Source organism: Vulpes lagopus, chromosome 12, assembly GCF_018345385.1.
Source record: "Vulpes lagopus strain Blue_001 chromosome 12, ASM1834538v1, whole genome shotgun sequence".
In the NCBI taxonomy this organism is placed as follows: Eukaryota; Metazoa; Chordata; class Mammalia; order Carnivora; family Canidae; genus Vulpes; species Vulpes lagopus.
Genome location: NC_054835.1, coordinates 42,014,909 through 42,027,348, shown reverse-complemented (window position 1 = coordinate 42,027,348; position 12,440 = coordinate 42,014,909). Strand labels below are relative to the sequence as shown.

At 43.6% G+C, this 12,440-nt stretch overlaps 1 protein-coding gene across 1 annotated transcript in view; it reads right to left on the bottom strand.

Annotated features, from left to right (window-relative positions):
* The window catches only part of EFTUD2 (elongation factor Tu GTP binding domain containing 2), a 47,071-nt gene extending 34,796 nt beyond the window's left edge, over positions 1–12,275 (bottom strand). The window contains exons 1-3 of the mRNA XM_041726331.1: positions 12,122–12,275; positions 8,020–8,128; positions 316–481 (exon numbers count right to left, since the gene is read on the bottom strand). Of these exons, the coding sequence (XP_041582265.1) occupies positions 316–481; positions 8,020–8,124 (271 nt within the window). The 5' untranslated portion in view covers positions 8,125–8,128; positions 12,122–12,275. The remainder of the gene's footprint in view (positions 1–315; positions 482–8,019; positions 8,129–12,121) is intronic.
* Between the last annotated feature and the right edge of the window lie 165 nt (positions 12,276–12,440).

Genomic DNA, 12,440 nt, shown 5'->3' with positions numbered 1-12,440 from the left:
TGGGCATGGAGCCTACATAAAAAACAAAACAAGAACCAAAAAAAAACCAAAATAAAACAAACAAAAATAATCTTTAAGCACCTAAACAGATACTCAGTAAATAAGGAAGTAACTCCCATTTGCTTAGTAACAAGCTAAGAGTTATATTGAATATTAAAACAGGGTGGAAGGAATCTCAATCCAGAAACAGTACCTGAAAATAGTAGAGAGAAGCCAATCAATTCATTTACTGAACTTTCAACACTGCCGACAGCTATGAACTGAAGTTTTCTAGGATCCATCTCACCTCTCCCAACCCAGTGCCTCCTGACTTACCGGTGAGAGGCTGGGTGTCTTCCTCCTGAACAATGGTCTCTACCTCGGGGCCATACACCTCCTCAGCTGTGGGGTAGTACTTCTTGTCCTCATGCAGCACCACCTCCATCCCAGGGTGGTCCTCATCATGATCTCCTACATCATCGTCATCATCGTCATCGTCCATCTAAGAGCAAGAGAGGGGAGGAGGTCAGGAGAGGTGTATATCCTTCCTTTTCAGTGACTGTCTACATTATACAAGTTAACAGCAATGAATCCCTGGGCTTGACAGCTTCTTATTTTGAGTTCTGTGCCAAGGAATCAGCAGGACAGGTCCTGTTCTTGCATGATCTTTCACAGTAAGCCATGGCTACCGATGGCTCTCTTGTATCAAGTTGGCCCCTTTTTAAACGTGGGCCACCGGTCCACAAGTGGATTGAGATTGGAAAAAACAAATGGCTTATCACAGCACACCCTTTTAAGGGGAAAAATAACTTTCTTCAAGGGCAGAAGTCAGAAACCAGAGGTAGAAACTGGGAACAAGTCCATACCTTTTAGAACTGTTTTTGTTTTGTTTTTAAAACATTTTATTAATTTATTCATGAGAGACACATAGAGAGAGGCAGAGACACAGGCAGACAGAGAAGCAGGCTCCACGCAGGGAACCCAATGTAGGACTTGATCCCGGGACTTTCGGATCATGCCCTGGGCTGAAGGGAGGCGCTCAACTGCTGAGCCACCCAGGCATTCCCCTAGAACTGTTTTTGAAAAAGACCTTTGTGACACATAAATAACAGGTGTTGGTGAAGATGTGGAGAAACTGAAACCCTCAGACACTGCTGGTGGGAATGTAAAATGGGGCAGCCACTCTGGACAACAGTTTGGTAGTTCTACAAAATGTTAACCACAGAGTTATCATACAACTCAACAATTTCGCTAATATATGCCCAAACGAAAATCTGTATTACACAAAAACTTATAAACAGATGTTCATAGGAGCATTATATATAATGGTCAAAAAGTGGAGACAATCCAAATGTCAATCAACTGAGGACTAGATAAATAAAATGTGGTATATCTAGACAATGGAATAATATTGGGCAATAAAATGGAAGTATTTATACCTGCTACAATATAGACGAACCTTGAAAATATGATACCAAGTGAAGAAGCCAGACACAAAAGGCCACATGTTGTATAATTCTGTTTAGATGAAATGTCTAGAATAGGGAAGTCTATGGAGATAGAAAGTAGACTAGTGGTTGCCTAGGGCTGGGGGAATGGGAGAATTGCAGGGCAATGGTTAGGGGGTACAGGGTTTCTTTCTGGGATGATAATAGCATTTTTAAAAAAAGATTTATTTATTTATTCATGAGAGACACAGAGAGAGGCAGAGACACAGGCAGAGGGAGAAGCAGGCTCCACGCAGGGAGCCTGACGTGGGACTTAAGCCCGGGTCTCCAGGATCAGGCCCTGGGCTGAAGGCAGCGCTAAACCGCTGAGCCATCTGGGCTGCCCTATTTATTTATTTTAGAAATAGAAAGTGCAAGTGAGCAGGGGAAGGGGCAGAGGGAGAGAGAGTCTAAAGCCAACTCCATGTGAAGCCTAACACGGGGCTCAATCTCACGACCTGAGCCAAAACAAGAGTCAGAGCTTACCTAGCTGACTGAGCCACCCAGGTGCCCTTCAACAAATATTTATTGGGCACTTACTATGTGCCAGGCACTTCTACAGTATTAATAATATAGCAATGGGGGAAAAAAGAAAGAGGTGATGACATTTGAGTAAAAGTCTGAAGGAAGAAAGTTCTCCAAGCGGCTAAGGAAGAGTATTCTAATTGGCTGGAACAACAAATGCAAAGGATCTGGGCCAAGATTAGCAAGGAAGCCAGGATGGGAAGAACAGCACAGAAATGTGAAAGCCCTCAGTGAACAGAATGGATTTGATAGAGTGGATGAGACTGCCAGGGAGTGAGCCTACTAAGAGAAGAGGTGTGAGGAAAGGAGCCTTGGGGTCTGTTGACATTTAGAGGTCAAGGAGATGGGGAGGAACCAGCAGCAAAGATGGAGAAGGGATGGCCAGTGAGGAGAAGGAAAACCAGAGAGTTCCATGGAAACCAATGGAAGAGGGGATTTGAAAGAGGGTGTGATCAGGTCAGATGAGGTCAAGTGAAATGAGGACAGTGTCTGGGACAGAAGTCACTGATGAGCAGGGAACAGAACAGGAGAGGCAGAGGACAGAAATTAGCTTGAGGAAAAAAAAAAAAAGAAATTAGCTTGAGAGAAAGTGGGAGGCAAGTATCAAAAACTGTTTTTGAAGTGTGCTGCACAGGGAAGGAGAGCAATAGGAAGGGGAATATGGGATCAGTGTGTCATCAGTGTCTATGCTGATGGGGATGATCTAGTAAAGGGAAAATGGATACAGGAGAGGGGAGAACTGCTAGGGTGAATGTCTTGTGCAGGTGAGAAGAGATAGGACCTAGTTTCTAGCAGATAGACAAATCATTCATAAGAGCAGGAGGGAAGGCAAATAGCACAGATGTACAGAAGTGGGTAGAGGTATTGATGGGAGCCCGTTTCCCTTCTCACAAATTCCAGCATGTCAACTTCTTTCTTAAAAAGAACAAAAACCCTCCAGTCGTGTGCTGACTGGCCACTTCCTACCATCCTTATGCTCTGCTTCTATTAATGTAGCCTGACCTTACATTAGCTCTTTGGATAGCTGTACCTATCCCACTAGCAGGGGCCCCCAAACAGCTATTAAGTTAGTTTCCTCCTGCCCCATCCTACTGAATGCATTTTCCATCTAATTGGAGGATCTGGGCAGCTCCGGTGGCTCAGCGGTTTAGCGCCGCCTGCAGCCCAAGGTATGATCCTGGAGACCCGGGATTGAGTCCCACATCAGGCTCCCTGCATGGAGCCTGCTTCTCCCTCTGCCTGTGTCTCTACTTCTCTCTCTCCTCTCTGTGTATTTTCATGAATAAATAAATAAATAAAAATCTTAAAAAAAAATAATTGGAGGGTCTGTGTAATAATTTCCAACTACCTGTAATTATTTCCAAATGGGTGTCCTGTTGGTAACTTGAACCTGACAAGTCTAAAATAAAACTATGCAAGCGTCCTTTTCTCATTTCTATTTGTCTGTTAATAACCACTATTCCATTAATCATCCCACTCACCCCAATTTCTTCCCCCCAACTCCACACCTGTGCACCCTTCCAGTGTGATGAGCTCCTGGCCTCCTGATCCCCCAATTCACTAAAGGAAGGGCCCCAGCATCTTGTTTGATCATGTCACCTCTTCTTCCCTGTTCTCCACTCAGTGCCTTCCAGGGTCTCATCCCTCCTCTGTGCCTCACCCCTACAGCCATCTTCCAAAGACTACACTTTGGCAATTGGGAGGAGAAATCATTTCCTCTTAACACACTACCTCTGGACCCCCCACTCACTGCACTTCTTTCGAGAATGTCCTTCCTTCTTTCTGGTCTCCATTATCAAAATCCTATGCATCTCTTTAATACAATACATTTAGATAAAAAATGTTTTTTAAAAAAATCTGTGCATCCCCATGTGGACCAGGAGGCTATAGGAATGCTCATTCTAGTGGGGAGTATGGACTAGTCCTGGCAAGCTGAGGAGCAATCTGATTGCACTTAATAAAAACCCCTTTACTAAGTATAAACACATTAAGTATGTACATGATCCTGTAATCAGCAGTTCTGCTGACTCAAAGACATTTTCACATGCAGGGGTGCAGGGGATACATATCTGCGAATATCCACTACAGCATTATCTGTAGCAAGGAAAGGCTGGTGGCAGGTCACCTGGGTGCCCATCACTAAGAAAGTAATGCATACCAGGGATTACTGAGCAGCAGTCAGATGCCAGACCAGATAGACACACAGCACCAAAAATGGATCCTAAACCAAATCACTTACCACAATGCTGGGTGGCAAAAGTGAGAAGCAGAATGATGCAGACAAACTGATACCACTTCAAGTACTTATATTACCAAAACCATTCACATTTTGTAGCTCATAAAAACCAAGACAAACACACACATGCTACAACAATCACTACGGTAATACATACATACGTATGAGAAAGAGATACAAAGGAATTAATAAATTAATTAAACAAGAGCAGAGACAGCACAAGCAACAATACTGAGGAGCATGAATGAGAATGGGATGATATTAACATTCAGTACTGAGGTGAACACATGCACACAGGGCCTAAGTGGTCCTTTTTCTTTAAAGGATTTAACAACTTTAGTGAAACAGAATTCACATTCTACAGTTTGCCTATTTGTTTGTTTGTTAAGCAGGCTCCTCGCAGGGAGCCCAATGTGGGACTCGATCCCAGAACTACAGGATCATGCCCTGGGCCGAAGACAGATGCTCAACTGCTAAGCCACCCAGGCGTCCCCACAGTTTACCCATTTAAAATGCAAAAGTGATGGGTTTTTAGTATACTCAGAGCTGTGCAACCATCATCACAAACAATGTCAGATTTCTGTCACCCCAAAAAGAAACATGTATCCTTTAGCCATCACTCCCCAATTCTATGCCCCAAAACAAAGGCAACCACTAATCACTCTGCGTCTTATCCCTACAGATGCCTACTTAGTCTTTGGCTCCACTATGAATGTCACTTCCTCAGATACCTTTCTTGGTCATCCCAGGAAGAAATGATCCCCCTCTTTATTAACCATTACTACAGTACTAAGTTAAAACTATCTGAATGGAGCACCTGACTGGCTCAGTTGGTGGAACCCACAACTCTTGGTCTTAGGATTGTGAGTTTGAGCCCCACACTGGGTGTGATTACTTAAAAATAAAATTTCTGGGCAGCCCCAGTGGCTCAGCGGTTTAGTGCCGCCTGCAGCCCGGGGTGTGATCCTGGAGATCCGGGATCGAGTCCCACGTTGGGCTCCCTGCATGGAGCCTGCTTCTCCCTCTGCCTGTGTCTCTGCCTCTCTCTCTGTGTCTCTCATGAATAAATAAAACCTTTTTAAAAAAAGATTATTTATGATTAATTATTTATTTTTAGATTTTTTAAATTATTACTAAGATTTTTTATTTATCTATTCATGAGAGACAGAGAGAGAGAGAGAGGCAGAGACACAGGCAGAGGGAGAAGCAGGCTCCATGCAGGGATCCGGATGTGGGACTCGATTCTGGGACTCCAGGATTATACCCTGGGCCGAAGGCAGGCACTCAACCATTGAGCCACCCAGGTGTCCTAATCATAAATAATCTTAAATGGTACTTGTCCATCCTTCCTGGCTTCATACTATAAATATTTTTTTGTACTTCATCTCCCCTGGTGAAAGTAGGTTCCTAAAGAGCAGAGATAGTGCCTCAGCTCTTTCCATATCATGATTCTTTGGAAATAGTAAGTGATTACAAATACTTAATGAATGGGATGCCTAGGTGGCTCAGTGGTTGAGTGTCTGCCTTTGATTCCGGGCGTGATCTTGGAGTCCCCAGATCAAGTCCCACATCAGGCTACTTGCATGGAGCCTGCTTCTCCTCCCTTTGCCTATGTCTCTGCCTCTTCTCTCTCTGTGTCTCACGAATAAATAAATAAAGTCTAAAAAAAAAAAGAATGGGACCAAGCACAGACACCTGAGGCATGTCACCTCTGGTGGTGATCCATTAATCAGCACTCTTAGGGTCTCACTGTTCTATCAGCTGCGATCTCTCCTAAATACATTATGACTCAACCTGTACTCTTCCCATAAGGACATCATAAGTTACAATGATTATCTTAGGAAAAGTGAAATGGAATAAGGACCAACAAGACTTTTTATCTATTTGATCTGCATGAGAATGTATTCAAATTGCTTGTAAAATGAAAACTATCATTTTAAAATATTTTTAAAAAGAAAAATCTGGCTTATAAAAAAATTAAAACTTCAAATGCCTTGCTCAAATCAAGATACGTAATATCTAATCTACAGTATACCTCTGACCTATATCTCAATCTAGTAACCATACCAAGAAAATCATTTTTATAAAACTCGTATGAGCTACTACCTAAAGAGTTCAACAATCATTTCTTTTAAAATTCCTTCCATCAGGGCACCTGGGTGGCTCAGTGGTTGAGCATCTCCCTGCAGAGAGCCTGCTTCTCCCTTTGCCCAGGTCCTGTCTCTCTGTGTCTCAAATGAATGAATGAATGAATGAATGAATGAATAAAATTCCTCCCATCATTTTTATCGTTGATGCACATCACACTAACTAGTTGGTAGTTTCTGATGCAGTGCTGTATCTCCATCTTTGAAAAGTAAAAAACTTGCCTGATTCACTTGCTAGCACCACAGTCACTCCCCAGTTTCTTAAGGATGACCACAATGGCTCTCTCAGCTTACCCCACCACTCCGACCCAGGAAATAATTCATCTGGGCCTAGAGACTTGACTACACCTAAAGCTGCAAGATGCTCTCTTTTACCTTACCTAGATGGCCTCAATTTTCTTCTTCTAGTGTTTATTCTATTTTTTTCTTATTTGAAGGGCATTTTCCCTAATGGAGAAGACAGATGCCAACCAGGACTTTTTTTTTTTTAAGATTTTATTTATTTATTCATGAGAGACACACACACAGAGAGAGAGAGAGAGAGAGAGAGAAAGAGAGAGAGAGGCAGAGACATAGGCAGAGGGAGAAGCAGGCTCCATGAGGGGAGCCCGATGCGGAACTCGATCCCAGGACTCCAGGATCACCCCCTGGGCTGGAGGCAGGCGCTAAACGCTGAGCCACCCATGGATGCCCTGTTCTGCTTTCCTGCTGTACTGTTAGTATCATGCCTCCACTGGTAAGTGGTAGGCCCATCTATTTCTTGTTCATCTTGTTCTGAACATTGCTAACACATAAAAGCTACCTTTGATATCTTTTGCAAACTTTAGACCACTTTGGACTTCATCTGCCATAGCTCTCCTGAAGGGAGTCATAAGAATCTGTAGCCCCCCCTGCTTTTTTAATACTTATTTGAGAGAGAGAGACAGAGAGAGAGAGAGAGAGAGCATGTGCAAGCATGAGCAGATGGAGAAGTAGACTCCCCACTGAGCAGGTTGTCCAAGGTGGGGCTTGATCCCAGGACGCTGGGATCATGACCCGAGCCAAAGGCAGACAATGACTGATTGACTGAGCCACCTAGGCGCCCCTGTACCTTACCTTTCTATTGCTTTTATTCATCTTTCAGGAGCTAAGCTATGAAGAAGTTGCCAGTGCAGCTGCACTTGGAAAAACTGACTATCTTTTCTAAGTTGGTATTACTCATAACTGTCAAAAAGAACGTCAGGTTAAGTGGAAGGAGAGCTACTACCAGATGAACCAGAGATTGTATTACAAAACCACCCCACCTAGGGACACCTGGGTGGCTCAAGTCCCGGAGTCCCGGGATCGAGTCTCACATCAGGCTTCCTGCATGGAGCCTGTTTCTCCCTCTGCCTAAGTCTCTGCCTTCTCTCTGTTTCTCATGAATAAATAAATAAAATCTAAAAAAATAAAAAACCACCCCACCTATGGAACCAACTTATATCACCTTTTGGAACTTCAGTAGCTAAGCTTTTTAGGGGAAGCATAAGACCCCAACAAGTATTCATTTTAAAAGGTACAATGTGAGAGATGTCCACAGGATATTATGGGAACACAGAAGATTCAGTACTTTTTTTTTTTTTTTTTTTAAGAGAAAGAGATGAAAACAGCAATATATTTGTTTTACCTCATCGAGATCTTTAGTCTCTCTGCCCAATTCATCATCATCTTCATCAGAATCAAGCTCTGGTCCAATATAATTCCCAAACTCATCATACAAGTCAGTATCCATGATGCTAAAATTCAAGGAAATGAGGCATTAGATTCTGACGAGGTAACTAAAGCTTCTACCCACAGCCCCCGTTTCTAACCTTATGGCTGACCATATCCCTTCACATATCTCTTCAGCTGGACCAATCTACTGACTGCTCCTCCCAAGGCCCTGTACTTTCCCCTCCTCACTGTTTTACCTGTTGTCCCTGTGTACATTTTCTCCCACTCTAATAATACTAAAAAAATTTTAACTTAAAATAATACCAAGAAGTTGCAAAGTAGCACAAATAATTTTCTTTTTCCTAAATTACTTGAGAAGTTGCTGACACAATGCTTCATCACTCCCTAATACTTGAATGCAGGAGTTGGCAAACTATGGCCTGTGGCCAATCTGGCCTGCTGTCTGTTTTCATACAGCCCCCAAGCTAGAAATGCTTTTTACATTTTTAAATAGTTGAAAAATATCAAAAGAATATTTCATGATAAGTGCAAATTACATAAAATTCAAATTTCAGTGTCTATAAAAACAGCTTTATTGGAACACTGCCAGGCTCATTCATTTATAATGTCTATGGCTGCTTTCACACTGTTACAGCAAAGTTGAGTAGCTACAACAGAGACCATATGGCCCACAAAGCCTAAAATATTTACTATCTGGCCCTTGATAGAAAAAGTTTGCCAACCTCTGCTTTACTGTGTGTGATTCCTACAAACAAGGACATTTTCCCACATAACCGGAACACAACAATCAAAATCAGAAAATAGTTACTACTAATATTACTACTACCTAATCCACAGACTTCCATTATTAGAACAAACTGGGGTTTTTTTGTTTGTTTGTTTTTTGTTTTTGAAGTAGGCTCCAAGTGTCCAGTGTGGAGCCTAAAGCCCAGCTTGAACTCATGACCCTGAGATAAAGACATGAGCTGAGACCAAGAGTTGGACACTTAACAGATGGGGCCACCCAGGTACCCCCAGAATGAACTGTTCTAACAATGTCCTGCACAGCAAGGATCCAATCCAGGATGACATGTTTGGATTTAACAGTCATGTGTTTAGTCTCCTATACTCAGGAACAGCTCCTCAGTCTCTCCTTGACTTTTACAATGTGACACTTTTGAAGATTACAGGCTATTGATTTTTGTAAAATGTCCCTTAATTTGGGTTTTTCTGATGTTTTCTCATGATTGGAGTCAGGTTTTACATCATGGGCAGGAATATCTCAGAAGTAATGTGGTGTCCTTTTCAGTGCATCTCCTATTAAGTGGTACATGGTTTTAATCTACCCCTTTAGTAATGATGTTAATTTAATCACTTGATTATGGTGGTGTCTGCCAGGCTTTTCCAAAGTTACTTGCTTTTTTTTTTTTTTGTAATTGATAAGTATTCTGTGGGTTCTCTCCACTTCAATTACTGAAATTCTATTCAAGTAACAATTCAAATGCCATCTCTTTAAGCTTTTCTAGATACTTAGTTTCTCACTCCCCTACACTGCTATAGCCTTTTGTATCTTTTTTTTTTTTTTTTAAATTTTATTTATTTACTCATGAGAGACGCAGTGTGAGAGAGAGAGGCAGAGACACAGGCAGAGGGAGAAGCAGGCCCCATGCAGGGAGCCTGATGTGGGACTTGATCCCAGGTCCCCAGGATCAGGCCCTGGGCTGAAGGCGGTGCTAAACCGCTGAGCCACCAGGGCTGCCCAGCCTTTTGTATCTTAATCAGCATTTAATTCTGCCTTGAGTGGCAGTTAACTAATTACCCTCCCCAACAACTGTACAGTTTATAAGTAATAACAGATCAGAGGCAGAGTAAGGGTACGGCTCTGGAGTTGAAAGGCCTAGACTTGTTCTGTTTTTTTTTTTTTTTTTTGACTTGTTCTGTTTTTGTTTTTAAAGATTTTATTTATTTGAGAGAGGGAGAGCGCACATGAATTGAGGGAGGGGCAGAGGGAGAGCAGGGAGACTGACTCGGAGCTCCATCCTAGGATCCCAGGATCATGACCTGAACTGAAGGCAGACGCTTAACCGACTGAGCCACACAGGTGCCCTGAAAGACCCAGATCTGAATCCTAACTTTGTCACTTACTATGTACTTTCAGGTATGTTACTTCACATCTCCAAATCTATTTCCTCAACTGGAAAATGGAGTGAGTAATCCCCATTGCATAAAAAGTTATGAGATTTAAAACAGTCTATGTAAACAATTTATCACAGTCCCAGGCTCAGTAAATGTTAGGAAGCATTATTTTTTGGCCATTCTTGAATACAGGAACTCTGTGTTCCTTGTGCCTACTTGCCAATGCCCAATATAGTACCGTGCATAGGAAGGAACTGGATAAATGTTAACTGAACGGGATATTTAATTTTGAGATAGTGATATTTATCTCAAGTAAAGGACTAGCTCCAAGGACTTAAATGTAAATTATTATGGTAACTTTCATTTGCAGAGATTCTTTTTACTTCCCAAGAGCTATCAACATCTGTGCTCATTTTATTCTCCCAAGATCCATGAAGTGACTGCACACATTTTTATAAAAGGCAGCTTGTAACAAAGCAAGCTCGTTTCTGCTCCAGGGCCACTGCTCTTGAAATTCCCTTCCAAAGGGCCCCTGGGTGGCTTAGTCAGTTAAACATCTGCCTTCTTCTGGGTTCATGGTCTCAGGGTCCTGGGATTGAGCCCCATATCCTGCTCCCTGCTTGGCAGGGAGTCTGCTTCTCCTTCTCCCTCTGCTCCTCCCCCAGCTCCTGCTCACACTCTATCAAATAAATTTAAAAAAATTCTCTTCGGAAATGCTCTTCCTGGGATTCCTGAGTGGCTCAGTAGGTAAGTGCCTACCTTTGGCTCAGATTGTGATCCCACAGTCCTGGGATTGAGTCCCACATCAGGCTCCCTGCAGGCAGCCTGCTTCTCCCTCTGCCTTTGCCTTTCTCATGAATAAATAAAATCTTAAAAAAAAAAAAAAAAAAAAAAAAGGAAATGCTCTTCCCTTTGATATTTATACCTTGTTACTTCATTTCACTCAGGTCTCTACTAAAATGTCACCAGAGAATGTAACTCTAAAATAGTCCTTACTACACACACTTTCCAACCCCCACTTTCACTGTTTTTTTTTTAAGATTTTATTTATGATTCATTCATTCATTCATTTATTTTTTATTTATGATAGTCACACACACACACACACACACACACACACACAGAGATGCACCGGGAGCCCGATGTGGGATTCGATCCCAGGTCTCCAGGATCGCGCCCTGGGCCAAAGGCAGGCGCCAAACCGCTGCGCCACCCAGGGATCCCAGATTTTATTTATTTATTCATGAGAGACAGACATAGGCAGAGGGAGAAGCAGGTTCCTCGCTGAGGGGGGCTGACCCCGGGACCACGACCTGAGCCAAAGGCAGACAGACGCTCAACCACGGAGCCACCCAGGCGTCCCTACTTTCACCGTTTTATTATTATTTTTTACTAGTAGTACTAGACCCTCGTTCACATATTTAGGTCATTTTCACTGTCATTTCCCCAACTAAAATTTAAGCAAGGACTTTTTTTCACTTAGAATACGCTGGTACAAAATAAGACCTCCGTAAGTATTTGTTGAATGAATGATTCCTACAGCGCACAGAGAGGTAGCTGACCTGTCCACAGTTGCACAAAACTGGTGACCAAATCTCACTGCAACTTCCCGCTATAACGTAGGCTCTCAAACGAATACACAATAAAGACGAAAGGAGCTCGGTAAAGAAGGGGTGAAGAACGCACAGATGGAAGAGGGAATAAGACAACGACCTCTGTTCAGGGACGGGGTTTTTACGGACGGTCAACATTTATGCCCTCCCTCCCCACGCTCCCGGAATAGAGGTATGTGCTGTCTTTCCTTTCCCGCTCCACGCCTCAGTTTACCCATCTACAAAGTGAAAGGGGCAGAAAGTCTACAATGTCTCTTCCAGACTGGACATTACTTCCCATCCCGCCCGGAGCAACTTTCTCCGCCGTTGACCCGCGCGCCAGCTCACCTGCCGCCCGCTCGGCCTAAAGCTCCAAGTCCGCCGCGCGAGACCGCGCTTCCGCCCCACGCCGCCGCACCGCTGCGCCCGCCGAACGGAAGGACCCCGCAGACGCCGCCGTCGCGTTGCTGCCCCGAGACAGCCCTCTGCCTGAGGACCGGCTAGGAGGAATGCCGGCCGCGGATCCAGGAACCGGCGACGTGGAGTCGTAGGCCCCGAAGCCAAGGTGTGGGCTGCTCCAAAGAGACGGACGCCTGAGGAGGCACGAATCTGGTCAGGCGCCTCGAAGCCACCCTGAAAGGGGGCCTTCGGGATGATCACGTGGTCA